Here is a 20485-nt window from a genome sequence, read left to right on the forward strand (position 1 = left end):
TGTTTCCAAAGAGTTGCACGTTTCAATAGCTGCATGTAGTGAGATAACAAGTGTGCAAGATGAAAATGTTACCTGTGATGGAGCTAAGGAGGGATGTGAAATTAACATTTTGAGAACTCAAACTGGAAAATCTAGCAAAGAAGTGACTGGTACTCACATAAGACTTGTGAGGGTGATACTCCTGTTTGTTACCAGTGGTTTCTCTCTGTTAGGTGTCAGGAAGAGTTTCTTATTTCCTTTCCATTAGAGTGACTGACCAGGAGGAGACTATTGAGGGGTCTGTGTTTGGGCCTCTGCTCTCTGGCTGGCAGGTGTGAACTGGGCTGGGTTTCGAACTGGGATGACTGCACATCAACAGAAGTACCATGTACTTTTTCTTTCAAGGGGCTCAAAGACTGCCTGTCCTTGACAAGTATTTTGAAGTCCATTGCTTGTCTCTGCTGATATTTCTGAGTCTCAGGAAGACTTTGCAATTCAAAGGAGCTAAAGCCATAATCACTCTTCTAGTTCTACATTGGCTGAGGCTGTTTTGTATGGCAGGTTTAGCAGAGTGTCATTCAACCTCTAATGCAGCCCCTATCCTATCTGTTTTGTTTCTCAGAGCTGTCTGGATATTCCTTTCATCTTCAAAATCATATGTTTATAAGTGGATTGAGTGATGCAGGGACTGGCTCCTGCAGAGAAGTGCAATACAGAATCACAGAATCATCTAAGTGGAAGGGACCTTTTGGAGTAATTAATTCCAAATCTCTGCTAAAAGCAGGACCAACTTATGTTTGATAAGGTTGCTCCAGGCATTTTCTGTTTGAGTATTTTGCATCTCTCTGCAGATGGACAGTCCACAGCTTTCAAAATTCTACAGCCAGTTCCAATCTTTGACCATCCGCATTATAGGAAAAAAAGCAAAAAAACCCAAAGAAACCATCCCTGATCTCTTACTGTTTCTTGTTACAACTTGTCTTCTGCCACTAATCCTTTCACAATGAGCCTCTGAGAAAAGTCTGGGCCTGTCTTCTCTATTTCCTCTCATAAGGCAGTGGAACAGGTTTCCCACTTGCTCTGGACAAACCCTGTTCTTTCAGCTTCAACTTGCACACAAGGTACTCCAGCCACTGACCAGTTTAGTGCTCCTCCACTGGACTCACTCTGGTGTGCCACAATGTCTTTCATTTACCAGAGTGTCCACAACATGATACAGTAGTCCAGATGTGGCCTTACACGTGATGAATAGAGGGAAGAATTATCTCCTTGGAACTCCTGCCCACCTTTGTTCTAACCTAGCCTGGTGCTAGTTCATCCTCATCATTTTAAGGGTACACTAGTGGCCAGTGTTCAGTGTGTAATCCATCTCTACTCACTACTGTTCTTCAAAGCTGATTTATATGTCTGGGATACCAATGGCAGCCCCTTTTGCTATCAACTGCAAACTCACTGGGAGTATACCCCATCCTATTGCTCAGGTCATTAATAACATTTTTAATCAGACTTGGTCCCTGTATCAGACTCGGAGAGATACCACAACTTGCTAGTTGGGACTGTGGAATAATCTTTCTTGCTGTTCTAAAATTCCAGATTCAGGCTAAGCTTTGGCTTTCCTAATTGCAACCTTACATGCTCAGGTGTATCAAAATGAGAATTGTGTGCATAGAGAAAACATTAACGAAATTTTGTAATCCAGATTCTGAAAAGCAAGCATGCTTTTAAGAATTAAACTGAAACCTACTTAGGTTGAGAGCTGTGATATAAAGATCTGGTTTCTGTTGAGAGGTGGCTACTGAGACATCTGGCAGACTAATATGATCTTCATGCATTTTGGTTTCAAGTAATAATATATTTTCCAAGGACAGATTAAAAATCATAATGATTAAAAATATTTTTTTTAATGTTGTCCCAGAATTCTGTGTAAAGCAAACAATTTATCTGCTGTTTTTCTAAACCTGTGCTCAGTACCTATACTCAGATCCATGCAGGACTTAGCGTTTTTTTTATTTATTTTCACCACACAGATCAGTTGAAACTGAGTGGTGGTCCCCTGTCTTTAGCTGCACTCAGGCATTCTAAATGTCAGTCCAGGTCAACACAAAAAGCACAAGCATCATTCACTGCCTGCTTTAAAACTGTGCCAAGATGAGTAAATTGGAGGAGGGTTGTGCTGAGTAGTGACCCTGGGTCAACCACGTTGCCCTCTCTCTGGCTTCCAGGTCTGGCAGGTTGGCTGGCGTGCTACTGTACTAATGCCTCTGGAATGCCTTCTTCACACCAGCACAGTGTGCTCCATATTAATTCTCACCAGTGAAGAAAAGCAGTGACTTGTCCAATGGGCTGCTTTCTCAAGCTATTCTTATCAGCACTGATGCCTTGATCAGTCCTTTACCTGTATTGTAGAGTCCTTAGCCATAAATGGGTCTGAACTCATAAAAATAGGAAAATTTGTGCTCCCAAAGAAACAAATAAAGAAAATCCCTCTGTCTCATGAGCAAGGAGTCAGTGTGCTGGGGAATAGGACCCGCATCGTCTGTGACACATCAAGCACAGAGTTCTTTCATCAGTTGTCATCATTCCTGTTAAGGAAATACAATCCAATTACAAACACTGTAATATAAATATTATCAGTAAACTAAATATGTCAGTTTGTCAATAATGGTGATAAGAATTTATATTAAATCTGCAGTTTTTATTTCACTTAATAAGGTTTTGGCATAGAAGGAGTAATGTCTTTTTGTGAATATATTCATATTTTTCAAACACCAGTTCATCCCCTAAGTGTTTAGTGTTTTATACGTGCCGATTTACAGTCTCAGCCCACTTGTGTTTGAGTCAGTTAGGATAAAGAGTCTTGCAGTAAAGCGTTTGGAAACTTCTGCAGTGAAAAATTTGAGTAAAATGTATTTCTATTAGAGAATTGGCACATTAATCTCAAAAAGCACATACAAAACCAATTATTTTCTTACAAGATTTAGAAGAATAAGGATGAAATGTATGAATGTAAGAATCAATGTATGCTGGAAAAATTTGAAATTGAGTTCACCAGCCAATTAAAAAGACCTTAATCAGGTCTGACATTTCATTTCCTTATTATCTTGTTACATTCCTCTAAAAAATGAATCGATACATAAAATACTGTTTTCTCATTCTCAAAAAAAGCAAAACAGTCCTGTTCGTTGTCTTTTCCTTTTAGCTACAGTAGTGCCAAAGTCTGTTGTCAAAAAATCAAAATACATTTTCCAACAGTCTGAATTAACCGATACACTCTATTTAGCATGTTTTGTGTAAAAACAGTATTAAACTGAAGATAAAAAATTCCTTTTTTGTTGATCGTATTTATAACTCCCTTGATTATGTTTTTAAAAATAACTTTCAGTCATTATTGTGTATTTGATGTCTCTTTCAAAATATTTTTTTTCTGTTTTAAAATGTATAGATTGAGCTGAAAAGTGGAATATTAAACATATTTTTAAGAACGGGCATTGTCTTTACACAAGTGGACCTCTGGTTGGGACTGTCTTACTGTGATGGAAAGTGGAATGAAGTCACTGTGAACAAGGAGGGCTCTGTGATTTCAGCAACTATGAATGAACTGAGAGAGCAGGCGCTTGAACCCCGTGTTCAGCAGCTGAAAGTGAACTCACCTGTCTACGTAGGAGGAATCCCACCTGAGATTCAGAGTTTCTATAGAGAACTGGGGTTAGAACAAGGTAAGATGACACCAAGAAGAGCATACATTTTCAAAAACTGATGTCATGCACCAGGTGGACATTCTGCTGCTGATAGTCTAAATTCATGAATGTGTAACATAAATTTTTCCTCCTGCCCATTGTGATGCTACCAGTTACCCCTACCCATCTGGCTTTACTTAGACCTGACCCTTTTGTAATGCTATAAAAATTCTTCCAGTGATACCTGAGGCAATCTGACTGATAAAGAGAGGACCTGGAGTGTAGGAAATGAAGAAGTGAGATGCCCAACCAGATGATCTCAGATCTTCATCAGAGAATTCCAGTTCACAGAAACCTGTTTTACTTGATCAACTTGTGTCACATGCAGATCTGGAATACAAAACCAGTGGGAGACAATAAACATAGCTTAAATCACTGTAATGAATCTGGATGCTGCCACATGGAAGAACAGCTGAGAGTTTATTAGTCTTTAGGCAGTACTGATTCTGATCTAAAAAACTAAGTGGGTATAAACCCCTGAATTTGGATTTTGGCTAGAATTGCCAAAGGAATTGCCCTCACTGTGACCTTTCTGTTCTGGAATAGGTCAAATTCGTAGGGAGAAGAGAGAAGCATTAGTTGCATCCTGATACTAACAGCTTCCACAAAAGGATCTCCTGTAGGAAACACAGTCAAAAAGTGTCTACTAAACTGGCTCTGTTTGGGTGTGTTTCTTCATTACTTGTGAAACTGTTCATCAGTCATGGGCTATTTTTCAGCTACTATGGACAAATATATATCAGTCAGTGAGTGATTAGTGGGGAATCCAGTAAGTGGCTTTGAATGCATGAACTCACACTGAATGTGCACATTCAAGTGAGGTGTATTGGAGCCTTGTGATTTCACAGCCATAGAATAGTTCAAGAATATTGTTTTAAGCATTCTTCCATCTCTAGGTATCACATATAATATAGTCTTGCTTTGGGTTCTGCATGCATAATATTTATGGCCCAAAAGAGCTGGCCAGTCATACCCTGTCAGTGTTGCCTCATAGCAGACGGTGTAGGCTCGTGAGTGGATGCATTCACAACTCCTGCAGCAAAGAGATCTGTGAACAAAGAATCTAGGGCAAAATAGCATCTAAAGTGGATGTCTGAAGTGCATATCAAGGCACATCAATAAACATTTCTTTCCCACCAAACCTCCTCAGCATGCCACAAAATAAGATGGCGGCTGTGAATTTATATTTAGTGTCTGAAGATAAGAACATTCTTGTGTGCTTCTAAGGTTTAGGTGAGCAAGGTTAGATATTATAGCTTAAAACATACTTTTATGTGGGACTACAATGATGTAGTGGTAAGATAGTAGAATATAGAGATCTTCCCATTTAATAAATATTTTGAAAAGGTTTTCTCAATCTATGGCTGCTTGATAGTTAATTTTTTAATAAAGGCTTGGTGTTTTGATCACAGCAAATAAGTGATAAATACTGTTTTCCTCCTGCCTCACCTGCATGTGAGTTACAACATTAATTTAAGAGATTTCAGCTTGAGTCTGTGGGCCTTTGTGTAACCCATCCCGTGCCCTTCTGGGAGGTTTGAAAGGAAGCTACCTGGCAGGAATGTTTGTGAAAATTTGTACTATCTTTACTTACTCTGCAGCTACTTGAGAATAGACAGGATTGCTTGGCTAATGTCAGTGAGAAATCTTCAAACAGTGATAAATGTAGCTAAAAAGAAACTAAAAATAATGTATTAAAATAGGTTGTATAGTATGCGTCTCACTGCAAATCAAACAACTTCGTTTCATCTTATGATAAAATGCCTGGGCAGACTGGGACTAATTCTTTCCTCTGCCACAGACTAAGAAACTAAACTGGTCAGAGTGGAGTAGCCAGCTGAACTTAAAGTAGGATGTATTCATTTTAAGGAGCAGTTTGGCCAAATTCCCTGTGTTGTGGAGAGAGAAAGTGTTTAAGAGATCGATTCAAACTGTGTGTCCGCCTTCAGTACCCCTTTTTGCATGAGCTATGTATGGACGTTAGATTCTCAGTTTCGGTGGCTAAGGACAAATACTACTCTTATCTGTCATCTTGCAGTAATAAAGGCAATAGAAGTACGTAAGATATAAAAAAGACGCAAATACTTTAGCTTTCACGAAGCTAAAGAGCAGCACTGATCTGTGAGAGGTGGATTTTTAATTAAAAAAATTAATTCTTAGATGAATTGAAGTCTTCAGTTTGGCTACTGTTTTCTTTGGCTTTGTGTTAAGCACCAATCACTACTCAGATTTGAGACCCATTTTATATCAATTTATTAATTTTTGGTAAATATAAAAGTTTTAACAACTGCATCCTGAATTTTGTAGTTGTGTTATAACTGCAAGTGACTGATTAAACATATTTGTAATTTTGATAGGAATGTCACACAGACATATACACAGAAATATATGGATATATAGAAATAAATATAAAATGAAGCTTCTTAGATTTTTTATCATAAACAAGTAGTTTGGGGTTATGTTTCTGGAGTATGTTTATAAACAACATATGAGTTATATCCCTGTTAGACAAAACTGATATGCCGCCATCTGATCTCCTGAAGTTAATTGTAATTTTAATCTAGATATTCTTTTCAGTTTAAGGAAGTATGTATATTAACAAAATAGTAGCAAGCAGCAGAAGGCTGATTTTAAAAGCCAGAGAATCACTTTTATGCTAATAATTTCAAAGTGAGAAGTGACAAAAGAGAAAACAGAAAGGTATTTCCTTGTGGGATGGAATTGCAAACGGTGAAAGTGTAGATCAGTAAGGCAGGAATTTACCAGCTTAGTGTCTTGAAAGTGCAGACAGAATGTCATGTTGGAAGTCAACATATTCACATTACAGTCTTTAATGTTGAAAATACAGAATTGAAAGGAACAGAAGTGTTTCTTAATGACTGCAGCTCTTTATGTGGTACTAATCCCTTACTGTTTGCTAGGTTTCGGTGGTTGCATGAAGGATGTTAAATTTACACGAGGTGCTGTCGTTAACTTGGCATCTGTGTCCAGCAGTGCTGTCAGAGTCAATCTGGACGGATGCCTATCAACTGACAGTGCTGTTAACTGCAGGGGAAATGACTCCATCCTTGTGTACCGAGGAAAAGAGCAGAGTGTTTATGAGAGTGCTCTACAACCATTTACAGGTAGCACATTGGTTCCTTAAATAAAATACATCATTTTCATGTCATTCTTTATTACTGTGTTCAGTACTTCTTTTTTTTTAATCTTTTACCTCCTCTATCCTTCTTGATGTCCTTTGAAGAATACCTCTATAGGGTGGTTGCCTTAAATGAAGGAGGATCGGTATCTAGTGTGTGGACCCATGCTCGAACAAGAGAATCAGGTAAATATGACTTTAAGGTTTACTCATTCTTGTTTTTCGTAAGCTATTTAATGTCAGGTTGAAGGTGTTCAAGAACTGTCTGCACACAATCCTGTGCCCTATGCTCTAGGATGACCCTGCTTGAGCAGGGAGGTTGGACCAGATGACCCACACTGGTCTCTTCTACCTGACCCATTCTGTGATTCTGTGCAGATAAGCCAACCACAACAGTTTTGATTAGTGAACTTTGCATAGTGTTTCTGAGGGGGCAAAACTGCTTAATGCTTCAAACAGGTACCAAATTAGTCACAGCTGTAAAGTGTTGGGGCAAGTGTTTTCTTCTCATAACTCAAGGTATTTTCCAAATATGTATTAGATTATGTAATTAAGGATGTTAAAGGATTGAACTGCATTAACTGAGTAAGAGCAGCCATCTAGCTGTGTTCATAGGTGCACGTCTAACCTCACATTACATGAGTAGGCTAGAGTAAGTAAATCTATCTTTTCCTACATATAACTTAGTGCTACAAAATCAGGTGTAGAGAAAGGTGATACTGGGATAGCAGGCACAAGTTGTGGAAAATAACAGGCCATGTATTCGCTAGGGACAGGAAGGTCTTGTGAAAGTTGTTTTTTAAATGACCCATATATGGGTGTGTTACTCAGTGCTGCTGAATGAGGATTCTTTTAACAAGTAGTCCACAGATTGTGTGAAAATGTGGCAATATTTACTACAACAGTAGCATGTGGCTTCTGGAGAAGGTTCCAGAGTAGGAATGTAATACGTTAAAAATCAAATTTTTCATATGTCTTATGAAGAAAATTTAATAAACTTTTCCTCTTCTGGTCAGTGCTTCTGCAAACTTTATCAAACCAGTAAGTTTTTGAAGATTTACAGTTCTGTGTATTTTATTTCACTGACTTTCCCTCTTCTTGATATTGAAGCCCAATTGCATTCCATCAGTGCAGAGCATTCTTTTGATTTAAGCTGCCCAATGTATCACCTTAAAAAATTATGTGATACGTGCATAAATATTGGACTTGCAGATGCATTCTTATACAACCTGTACTTTGTGTACCACCCAGAAGGGGCAAAATATATGCATATTTTCATGTCAACCATCTGACAACTGTTAAGGTTTGCCACGTATTTATGTTTGCAAGCTGACCACAGCACTGAGCAGTCCATGTTCCCTGGGGTTGGACAATAATTGCGCTATTTAATTATTTTTGAGTTGGGTTTGTTATGTCCCTTATGAGAAGACCATCTGCTGTACAGTAGCTTACCTCACCCTGTGATACACTTCATAACTAATGAAATCAATATATTGCTGTAGTAATGGAAGCTTTCTCAGAGTATGACATTCTTTACAGAAGAATCACAACTTCCAGGTGTTTTTATAGTTTCCATGCTGGTACCCTTATAAAAACCAAGGCTGCATTCATATTTAATGAAACTAAACAGTAAAATTACAAAAAAATAGGCTATTTGATGGTGAGAGAAGCAAATGATCATCAGCAGGGCTAGGGAGTCCACATGCATCTACAGCAAACTCATCATCCATCATCCTGCCATAGTGTTCCTTGGGTCTTTCCTCTGCATCCCTTGTGCAGTCATCTGTGATGAAGCTGTTACTGACCAGACCTTTACTTGGCATAGTAATATCCAAGAAACAGTTAAAGGTTATAGGAAATGGGATGACTTCTTTTTATTAGCAGCTCTATGCATATATGATCTTGGTTTTCCGGTTCTTTAAAACATTCAAATTTTTTTTTTTTAATTTTTTTTTTTTTTTTTTTTTTTTTTTTTTTTTTTTTTTTTTGTAATGATCAGAGGCAAAGGATTTTGCAAAAAGGCCTTAAAAATCTCTGCTTTGCCCCAAGAAAGGTGCACAGCATTGTGGAAATCGGAAAATAAATGGAAGAGCTTTAAACTTTTGAAGGACTTCTGTAAAAGAGAATGTAGATTTTTGGAAATGTTTCATAGTTGTGACATTCTGTGGCTTAGATACCCAACTGATAAATATCAAACTCTTCTCTGTTGCAGTACTGCCTTGCTTCATTCAGTTGTATTATTACAATGCCTGTGCTTGTTAGCTACATACAATCCACCTCCTCTCTTTGTGAGTGATGCTTAAATATGTTTGATACATGAAATGTTTTTGGAAAATTGCAACAAGACAAGAAGGAATGTTATGTAGATGGAGTTTTGATGGTTTTGAAATATAGCTTAAACTGAATAGCTCAAGATGTGCAGTCATATTAAATCAATGCTGAAAAGTTACAACTCTAATAAATTGTATTTATGCTAATGGTTGAGTCTGATTTACTGCAGCCATTAAAAGTGAAGAATAGGGGCAATAGTCTCCTTAGAACTGCCATTTTCTCTATTTTCTATTTTATCCTTCTACAGTTCCACAAAATGTGCCAACTCCCTCAAGAGTTCACAGTATAAATGGTTACAGCATTGAGGTCACCTGGGACAAACCAGCTGGGGTCATAGGTGTAATTGAGAAGTACATTTTGAAAGCATATGAAGCGGATGGTCCCACTGTACCCATCACCAGTGCTGAGCTTGCCGACGCTGGTATGCTCACAGGTAAATGTTGTTAAGTACCATTTTTTAGGCATATCTAATAACACAGGATGCTTATCCCTCCTTTTGTTGATCTATAAAATACTACTTGTCTGTTTTTGTGTATACACACCATAGATAACATTTGGAAGGGTAATTATTTGTGTCAGCATCCTCGTAGTGATGTGCTGATTTCAAAGAACAATAGAAATTAAGATACAGCACAAATACTAACAAGCAATTCCCAGACTATTTATGATGTGAGGGAGAAATGCTTTTTTTGTTTGCTTGGTTTTGCTTAGTATATGTGATCTTTTTTTAACTCTTTCCCTATTGTTCCATCCGGTTCACCTAAATTAACTCTGAATGTGGGTCTCATGTGATACTGTTTGACCTGATGTATGAAAGCACTTGATATAGTTGCCTAATTTTAATAATATAAACCTAACTAATTTCAGTGGGAACTAGCATACATTTGTGTCAATCAGATGCTGTGGTTGATGCCACTGGGATGTGGAGGTAGATTATTATGGAATGAAGAAATTCGTGGCTTTGGGTTTATAGGGTGAGAATGTTATAGAGAACATTTTGGGACATTCCTTCCTGCCAGGATAGTGTGGATGTGCTTTTCTGCTCTCTATGGATAAACTGTCATTTCTGGCTGCTACAAAGTTCCCTGGGAAGGAAGCACGTTACAGCCAAGAATCTGGATTATGTTATGTGATGACTAAATGGGGCAAATAGTTCAGACCAATAGATTCATTTTTATGATCTCTGCCATCAATTCTATGATTCATAACAATGCAAAAAGTGGTAATGACGCAATGCTCTAAGCTGGTGCTTTGGTTTGGCTCAGGTTTGAGCAGTACAACAGTCTTCAAAAGTGTGTTAACCCTCCGGCAGTGTGTTATTTCCTGAAGCCCAGCTAATAGTTTTTACGTAAGTATATATGGTTTGTGTTGTTTCTCTGCCATAACCTATGTATACATTTTCAAGGGAAAAATTGCACATATTTTATTTTCTCCGGTTTGAAATATCTTGACTATTTGTGAGTAGTGAACTTACCAGAACTGCACGGGCTTTCTAGCCTTACTGTGATTTCATTAATGACCTTGTTGATTTCAACGTTCTTTATCTCTGCTACAAGGCAATACAGATTATATTGGTAGAAATGAAAGACTGTAGTAGAGACATATGGATTAGGTAGTTTACTCACAGCTGATGGTCAGAACCCATACGTTGTTTAACTTGGTTGGTGTTGTGCCATGATTATGTGTCAGGGTTATGAAAACATCTGCACCAGGCTGGACAGGTAAGAGGTGATCTGCCTGCACCTTACAGGAGGCAGAAGAAGCAACAGACCTTTACATTAAATGTAGACAGTCAATGGATCCTGGTTCGTTAGCCTATTATAGCAGATAGAATCATAGAATCATCGAGGTTGAAAGAGACTTTTAATATCATCAAGTCCTACCATCAACCCAACACCACCACTGTAACCCCTAAACCACATCACCTAGCACCAGATCCAGACATCTCTTGACACGTCCAGGGATGGTGATTCCACCACCTCCCTGGGCAGCCCAATCCAATGCCTAACTACCCAAACAGTGATACTTGCTTCTAATATCTAATCTGAATCTCCCCTGTCTAAGTTTGAGGCCATTTCCTCTTGTCCTCTCACTGTAGACCCAGAAGAAGAGACCATCCCCTGCCTCACTACAGCCTCCTGTCAGGGAGTTGTAGAGAGCTGTCAAATAATGCAAAATAAAATCATGGAATCATAAAATACCATGTTGAAAGGGAGCTCAAGGATCATCTGATCCAATCTTGGCAAAAGCACAGTCTAGATAAGATGGCCCAGCACCCTTTCCAGCTGAATCTTAAAGTGTCCAGAGCTGGGGAATCTACCACTTCTTGGGAACATTATTCCAGTGGCTGATTGTTCTCATTATGAAAGTTTCTGTCTTGTGTCAAATTGTAGTCTCCCCAGGAGTAACTTGTGCCCATAACCCCTTGTTTTTTCCATGTGACTCTTGGTAAAAAAGGAGACTTTTACTTCCTTGTAGCCACTCTTTAAATACTGGAACATGGTGATAAGATTTCTACTGATCCTTCTTTTCTCAAGGCTGAACAAACCCAGTTTCCTCAGTCTTTCCTTATTTGACAGGTTACGCAACCCTCTGATCGTCTTTGTGGCGCTTTGTTGGGGTTTTGGGAGTTCTCCTTCTGTTTTCTTTTTCTCTTGAGGACTTTTCCCCATATATGTTGCCACAGCAACGAATTGCTGGGTGCTTGGGAGAAAATGAAAGACTTGGCCACAGGGGGAGGGGTCCAACTGGCTACTCTCTTTCACCTGGGGTTTTCTCGTGTAAGGTGGGGGGGCATGCGGCAAGATTTGAACTGGAAATAAAGGGGGTTGGCTGCAGCCCCTGGCTGGCTGGTGTTCTTGGAGGGAGAGAGGCTGCCATCATTGTGGAGGGAATTCGTCAGCGCTGCAGCCTTCTGCTTTCGGCTGCCTTCCTTCTACCGTGAGTGGAGCCTGCTCACTGGAGCGGCTGTTACACTGGGACCCTAACACTCCACCTCACTAAAAGAGGGATCTTTTTACCATCTGCTCGGGTGCTTCAGGGAGAAACCCTGGGATCCCAAGCCCACCTTTCCCTGCCCCGCTGGGAGCCGGGCTGCGGCTGCCCTGCTCCTGTTGTTGCTTCAGGCCTTTGCTACTCTGTAGCCCTGCATGCCCTGCCTGCCGAGACCTCTGGGGTTCCCACTGCAGCTCCGGAGTTCGATACATCTCGTCTGCCACCCGGGATTTGTGCTTGTCCCTGCCGTTCCAGCCTGCTGTTCCCGAGGGTCCGGCCGGACACCGGGATCGGCTGCCCAGGGGTTTGTGAGGCCTTTGTTCCATCCCTTCCCGGGATCCCAGGCCGCCAGTGCCGCGTGCTCCCCGAGCTCGCTCCGGAGCGCCCCCTGCAGCCGCGGGGGAACCATCGCACCTGCCCTGCTCACCGGGAGCCGCCAGCGCCCCTGCCGGCTGCGAGCGGAACTGCACCCCAGGGGAAAGGGCCCGACAGCCCAGAGGGCTGGCACTGGGTTTGTGATTGTTGGCTGTTACTGCCAGAGTTATTGTTGTTTGTTTGACTGGTTATACACATATATAATAGTAAAGAACTGTTATTCCTATTCCTCATATCTTTGCCTGAAAGCCCCCTTAATTTCAAAATTATAATAATTCAGAGGGAAGGTGGTTGCATTTTTCATTTCAAGGGAGGCTCCTGCCTTCCTTGGCAGACACCTGTCTTTCAAACCAAGACACCCTTCCCTGGACTCTCTCCAGCCTGTCCACATATTTTTTGCACAGCAGGGTCCAAAACTGAACACGGTGTTCCAGGTGTGGCCTTTCAAGCACTGAGTAGAGGAGAATAATGATGTCTTCATCTCTGCTAGAGATGTCCTTGTTGATGCGACCGAGCATTGTGTTGCCTTTGTTTGCCACAGCAGCACACTGTCCACTCATATAACCAAAGAACTTAAGAATGGCTGCATTCAAATATTGATCTATGTGACTGTGCCAGATTATGGCCCTGAGATGAGCTCAGTTGCTTGGAGCATGGTGCTAATAACACCAATGTTGTGGGATCAATCCCTGGACAGGACATTCACTTAAGAGCTGGAGCTGATGATTTTTGTGGGTCCCTTCCAACTCAGAATATTCTGTGATTCTCTAGATGCTCAGGAAGAAAATGTAAGAAATATGCTAAGCATAGAATAAGTCTTCCTGTTAGTACAAATTCAGCTGGTTGGTTGTGGAATTCTTCAGCTAAAAGCTGCATTTGGACCATTGTGCTTAATGGTCTATGGTAGAATTGTAGGGGTTTTTTTAATACGTTCATTCTTTCTGTTTCTATAACTGCTGTGGGAGTAATTGTTCCAGTTCAGTTTTGTGTGTGTAAGAAGTGCTTCCTCTTGTTATTTATAACTCCTGCCCAATAGTTTAGTTATGTATTTTTCAATTTTGGAATTGTATGAAATATATAATTCATGTCCTCGTGGTGAGGTCAAAGCTGAGACAAGTGTAAATTAAATCACCAATCCAAAGTCATTTTACTTTAGTCTATTGATTTCCGTGAAGCCAGCACAGGTGGGCAAGTCAGTGGACAGTGAGAACTAGTTAGCCACAAATATGAGACTCCCAGAAGAAAGTGTATCTTTCCCTGATGAGTCATATTTCCTGATTAATCAAAAGTTAACATAAACACAGAACCCCACAGAGAAGTTTTTGCTTACTTTTCTTTTAAGTTTGTTGAGAATGAAAAGTTTGGCTTGTTTTCTCCCTAATTTCAGGGACATTTCTTTAGCAATTGTTTCATTGCATTCCATGAGAAAATGCTACAGTAACCCAAACAGCCAGGCTTGCTAATGGAACAGCAGAAAGGCACCACAGCTCTCTGTGTGATCACTGATGAAGAAACTATGGTATTTTTCCACACCCTCCTTCAAATTTTCATTCCCTGTCAAGCCTAGGCACTGCTTAATCTGCTGCTTGCAAATGTATCTGAGGGCACTGACAACACTCTGTCTTACTTTTTTCCTTGCAGCTTTTTAGGCCCATCTGTTGTGTTTTGGTTTATACTTATACTGTAAATTCTTTTGAACAGTTACAGTAGGGTCCTGAGTCGTAACTGGAGTGCAGTAACAAAATGTTAAGAGAACTACCCGTTTCTCAGAAGGCTGTACTTTGTGTGTCAAATTCAAAAGAACCTCTTGTACCCTTGTCAAGAAGAAGAAAAGCTGAGCTAAATATTAAAAGTAAAATAGGTCTTTAAGTGACCATAATCCCACAGTCTCAAATGCCTATTTCTGACTCCTCAGAAACCAAAATCCTTCAAAATCTGACTCTTGTAATCTTCCAAAATGTCAAACTGTTTTTTCATTTTCATCCAAGAAAGGAATATTCATCAGATTTAAATCCTTAAAATGAGGTTCTGACTGTTGAACCAGGAGTTTATTGGATAAGGTGATATATTTCAACACAGTGTTCAGTATCTGTATTCCAGGATGAGAGTATAAAGTTAAAGCATAAATTTTTGGGATTCAAAATGTACCACACTTGCCCATCTTGCCTTCAGTTGTTTCAGTGTGGTTTGTGATCAGCTTTTTGCTTCTACTTTCCTTTGGAATCCAGAATATCAGAAGATCCTTTGGGTTGGAAGGATTATCTAGTCTATTTGATGCCATGAAGATTTTTTGCCTTTTCTTTTATGCCCAGTTAAACCTTTTTTACAGCTTCTGTATTCTTAGTGCTTTTTCCCTACATTCTTGGACTTGTTTGTCAAGCTGAGAGACGAAACATTTTAGAAGCTTCGTAGCTGGGGATCAGTGTGCCCCAGACCCCAAGGTCCTCTCCAGAACACATTCTGTAAACTAAGATAGAACCATCCAGGGGAAAGTTCCTTGGGGAGGGGGGCTCACTTGAACCTCTCATTGGGGAATCTTTGACAGATATGCTAATTAGTAACACCTATAATGTTTTACCCGATCTTTTGGGGGTGTGCATTTTGCGGGGTGCATTTCAGTGCATTTGACCTGGATGTGTGCACCTAAGGGTCCTTAAAATAAATACCAAGGTAAAATCCCTTTCCCCCTTCTAACTGTGTTTGACTCTTGATTTTAAGACCAGGAAAAGGCATCACATTCCCCCACCTCAAGCAAGGTTGACTGGAGCAGGTTTCCCAGAATCATGTCCAGTCGAGTTTTAAATATCTCCTCATATGGAGATACTTCTCTATGAGAAGCCTGTTCCAGGTTTGGCCACCCTCACAGTAAAAAGTGATTTCTTGTGTTCTTTTGGAATTGAATTTTCTCCCCAGGAGAGTGGTCACAACACCAAGCCTGCCAGTGTTCAAGAAGCATTTGGGCTCTCAGACACATGGTGTTATTCTTGGGGTTGTCCTGTGCAGAGGCAGGAATTGGACTCAGTGATCACAGAATCATTTAGGCTGGAAAAGACCTCTAAGATCATCGTGACCCATGATCCTCGTGGGTCCCTTCCAACTCATGATACTCTCTGATACTGTGATTTGTGTATTTCAATTTGTGTCCATTTGTCCTGTCACTGGGCACTACTTAGGTGAGTCTGGCTGCTGCTTTGTTCCCTCCCGTCAGGTATTTATACATTTTGGTAGATCACCCTTGGCTTTCCTGAGATGATCAGTCCCAGCTCTCTCAGCCTCTCTCAGAAGAGACATGCTCTAGTCCTTTTATCGTCTCAGTGACCCTTTTGTGTGACCCACAGACTTGCTGAGGGTGCACACTTCCCCCTGACAAGGTCACTAATGAAGATATTGAACAGTATAAACCCCCTGGGATACACCCCTGCTGTCTTGCCTCTAACCGTGTTTTGTGCCACTGATCACAATCCTCCGATGCTTCTCTTGTCAAGCACATGCAAAACACCCATTTTAGAATTCAGATTTCTCTTACTGTAGAATTCAGGAGATTGACCAGCCTCTGATGGGCTCTAATGATGCCTACAAATAATAATGAAATAAAATGTGCTGCAAAAGAATTCACACACAATTGGTATTTATTCCTCTTACAGATTTCCCTTTCAAGTTTATATGATTTCGCAATTCGTCCCACCTCTGTCATTGCTGCAATAGCTGAGGGCTGATGTGGCTGCACACGTGGTAACAAGAAAATTGTGGTCGACAGCTGCCATTCCCTCCTTCCTGTGACACGTGTTTGTAATTATTTTTCACCTTTTAGTCTTTTATGCTCGGCAGATGAATATCTCAGGAAAAGTTAATTTAATGATTTAATATGGTTAATCAAAGTGTCTAAGCTGTGCTGTAGTTTTGAAAGCTTTGTAGCTGGAGAGTCTCTCAGAAGAGGAGATGGGGCCACCTGCCAATGGCAGCCCAGCCAGGGCCACAGCACTGGGGGAAGCTCTCTGCCAGCCCAGCAAATACCCATGCTCTGGCAAGTGCTGTCAGCTGAGAGATTGTCCCTCTCAGGTGGAGCTCTGCCAGTCCCCTGCCTAAGCAGCCTGCGGCTTTGGGACTGGCCTCTGCACCCTGACTTCTGCCTCTGACAGGGTTCGGGGGTCACTGTCTGAGATGGATATTAGAAAACGCTGTTTGTCTCAGGCTTATTTCGTCTGTGTGGGATGAAATAAGCAATTTACCACCAATGGGGAGTTTGCTGCGTGAAGCTGTTGGTGAATTTCTTGGGCAATACTCCCATGCACTTGAAGTTATTTGAAAGCTCTTGGTTTGCACAAATACTTTACACTCAAAACATTCCTATAATGCAGTTAATGAGATTTTTTTAAATGTATAGAAAAAGATTATTGCAAACCAACTAACCCAAACGTATGTAGGGCCAGAGCACTAGGAGGACTCCCAAATCGCTGCTCCAAGCTGAGACAAATTTCTAAAGTTCTAAAACTTCTGATGTAGATAAGAATATTTGGCTAGGGCAGCTACTGCAGCAAGGGGTAGCTGATAGACCTGAAAGCCCATTAGGTTTCTGTGAGTTGTCAGGTGGTGCTTGAGCTCCTGATGACTCTAAGTCAGAGTGGCAGAATGTAGGTTCCCTTCTCCTTTCATTTAGCTGGCTTTAGCAGACAAGTGGCATATTTTTCAATATATGAATTTTAAAACATAAATTAATATTCTACAGTATTAAGACTCAAACTTGATTGAGTTTAGACCTAAATGAGTCTTGTTTACAGTCCAATGCTGTTGTATAAATTTATTCATACAAATTATAAATTGTGTGATTAAATAAACCTGAGCATTTTATCAAAATTACATCAACTCTTAGATACATACCAATACTTTCATTAATAAAAAGAAGGTAATTTCTTGATGTTTTTCTGGCTAAAAAGGATTATTGTGTTTTTATAGACATATAAAAAAAAATCTGCAAAGAAGTAAAACGTTTTTCTTTGTCTCACTGCAAACTTTTAAAGGTAATCATACTGCAGAAAATAAGCAATGATGAAGTTGTTTGGAATGGTCAAGGGTAACATAGTGATAGATATTACAAAACCAATGCTTGTGGTTAATTTACTCTTGGTGCAAAATTGCACTGTTGGGTTAAGGTTTTCTGCAAACTGAAGCAGCTAGAGAGTTGCCCTGTGCTATGGGGAATGTAACAGGTTTCCTTGAACCACTGCAACCTGAATTGCATCTTCAAAGCCAGTGGAGCTTGTGTATGGTTTGTTATGAAATATATCTGTTGGGGATAAAAGGGGTCTTCCAAGCCACCTAAATGCAATAACTAAAGTAAAATTTTTGTTTGTTCTTATAAGCTGAAGAGTTGGAATAGGTGCCTCTGTGTTGAGTAGTTCTTTATTTTATGACTTAGAAAGATGCCTTAAAAATGCAGATGTACACGACAGATTGATGTGCACAGGCTTTTGATTCAGAAATGCATATGTGGAAGACACATGTACTTAAACAGTTTTTGCTACAATCTGTCAAAAACAAAGTCAGTTGAGGACTTCCCTTTCTGATCAGTGGACTGTGATTAAGTGTACTGTGGCAATGATGCATCTCGACACACAAGTGACTTTGTTGGACAGATGCTGTATGACCTCGGGCATTCAAGTTAGCTAAATAGTCTGGGTTTGGGGAGGGGAGATTTGGTAATTTTTGTTTTTAAAGCTTAGACAAGAATTAAGGTAAATCTAAAGGACAAGTGTTGTATCACTTGCAGTAGGTGTATTTTGAAATAGGTCATCATGAAATAGCATGTTGGGGAGGAAACCATGAAAAATCAGGAAAAGAAATGTCCCTTTGGCAAAAAAATACACTCAGCTCATGAAACAAATGGAATTTTTGTGGTGAGCTCTGTTCAGAACCTTAGCGTTCAGCAGCAGAGTTTTCAGGCTTCATATGCAAAGTAATGCCTGGTTATGATTGAAATTAGTAAATTTACTTGTTAAAGGAAAAGGTTGAACTAGTTTTGCAAAATAGTCGTCTTTCACCATTTAGCTGAGTGCAGTTTTTATGGAAGTCAGGAAAAGAACGTCTTTGTTACATCTGTAAGATTAAATAGCTTTTTTTGGGGGTGAGTTGTGCATGTAGGTGAATGGTCTTGCTTATACGGGAGGGCTCCATCACTAAATATATTTTTAAAACCTCACCTCGATCTATATTTGTATCATCAATCCATTCTTCAGAGTAAAAGGTCCATAACTTGCTGTAAGCAGGTGTGTCCTTTCATCTCTGAAGACCTGGTGAATTCTTGAAACAACTTCATGAAGCAGCAGGATGACAGATTGCAACAGTGAAGCAGTTGTTTCATAAAACTCTTTTAACTGGCTGGGAAAGTTGCTATAATACTGTAATTGCCTTGGAATCTATTTTTCAGATTTTGTGAACAGAGTATTAGCCCTCATACTGTAGAGGTAAACCATTTTCTTTCGTTGTTGATGAGAAGTACTAGTTTTCCACTCAAAATCTGCCAGAATGCTGTGGAATATGGCTGTGTTGCCTAAATGTACGAGACCTCCCTTTGACAGTACTGAACAAAAGAAATGCCTGCTTTATGGAGAAGTGAAGGGAAAAAAAGCTGGATATCTAATCTTCTTATATACTGTATGCATTAGAACAATGAATGGACATAAAGATGCAACTAACTCTGACTAGTCCACACACCCATTTTACCGTAAATTCATTGTTGACCCCTTTGCTATTGCCCATATCCATGTTGTTATCCCTCATCTGCTGGAGTGAGCGTAGCGTTTTCTCTCTTGCACAACTCTAAACCTTGACTTTCAATATTGCAAATAATTAAAGACCATTTAAATAAAAGTATAGAGAATTAAATACTAGTTTTGCATATAAAGTGGGCTTAATGTTCTAGGTGTGATTCCAGATCACTCTTTTAGACTGTTAACTTTACATTCATATTTAACAAATGACATTATTCAGTTTCATGGGGTCACTGTGTCAAAATGTCTGTGTTAGAACTTTAATTTATTTCTGGAGGTTCTTTGGGCAGATAGGAGTGGTGTGTTAAAATGATTTAGCATCTCCACTTGCCCATGTGGATTTTAAGGCTTCAAATGCAGTCTGTGATGTAAATTTTGAGTCTAGGTGGATTCAGCTGCTCTGTAGTGGCAGATTGAATGCACGGGACTCATATCCCAAATGTGTGAGGCTGACCCTCTTCTTAAATATTGATCATGTCTCTAATCCTATCTCCTGATCACAGTGACAATTCATCCACCTCTCTCCTGTTAGCATCAATAGAATACATGCAAGTGTGACCAAATTTTGCTTTGTTAGCACCCCGTCTTGGAAAGCCTGATGGACTCTTATCAGATCAGCAATTACTGGATATAGACAAAAGATGCCAGCCTGAGAGTGTGATAATTGAGGAGTTAGGGAAAGTTTGTTTAAAGCTGTCAGCCAACTTCATTTGATCATAGGCTATTTTTTACTGCAAAATTTATTTTGCTATTCTTTAAATTAATTCACGTGTATCAGTGATGATCTTTGCTATGGTACTGCTGACTTTGTATTTCAACGTAGTCAGGTGCTGAGTGTAAATTTCACTGACTGACTGAAAGTGCAGAGGAAATGAGTGGGTAATGAGAGCAGAGCAGCCAGTTCTTTAATTGAATTAAAAGCTGGGTGACACCAATGCAGACACCTGTCCAATTACAGACAGGCCAAGGTGTTTACCATTGCTGTACAAGCGATTTGAAGATGACAGAAATCTTTCCGCCCACAGATTAACATAATGAAGGAGAACAGATTACAGTGGATGCTGGCCAAACAGATAGGATGGCAGCTGAGAAAAAAGTAGTTTGCTGAAGTATGTAAATAAAATCTGTGCACTTTCTATTGCCTACCTATGCACATCTGTTTC

At 39.9% G+C, this 20485-nt stretch overlaps 1 protein-coding gene across 1 annotated transcript in view; it reads left to right on the forward strand.

Annotated features, from left to right (window-relative positions):
* The window catches only part of USH2A (usherin), a gene marked incomplete at its 5' end in the record, with an annotated part of 385998 nt that overhangs the window by 139413 nt on the left and 226100 nt on the right, over window positions 1-20485 (forward strand). The window contains 4 exons of the mRNA XM_082300920.1: window positions 3422-3695; window positions 6638-6841; window positions 6961-7041; window positions 9434-9619. Coding sequence (XP_082157046.1) covers window positions 3422-3695; window positions 6638-6841; window positions 6961-7041; window positions 9434-9619 — 745 coding nt within the window. The remainder of the gene's footprint in view (window positions 1-3421; window positions 3696-6637; window positions 6842-6960; window positions 7042-9433; window positions 9620-20485) is intronic.

This window comes from Coloeus monedula (genome assembly GCF_965178545.1).
Source record: "Coloeus monedula genome assembly, chromosome: 2".
NCBI lineage: Eukaryota > Metazoa > Chordata > Aves > Passeriformes > Corvidae > Coloeus > Coloeus monedula.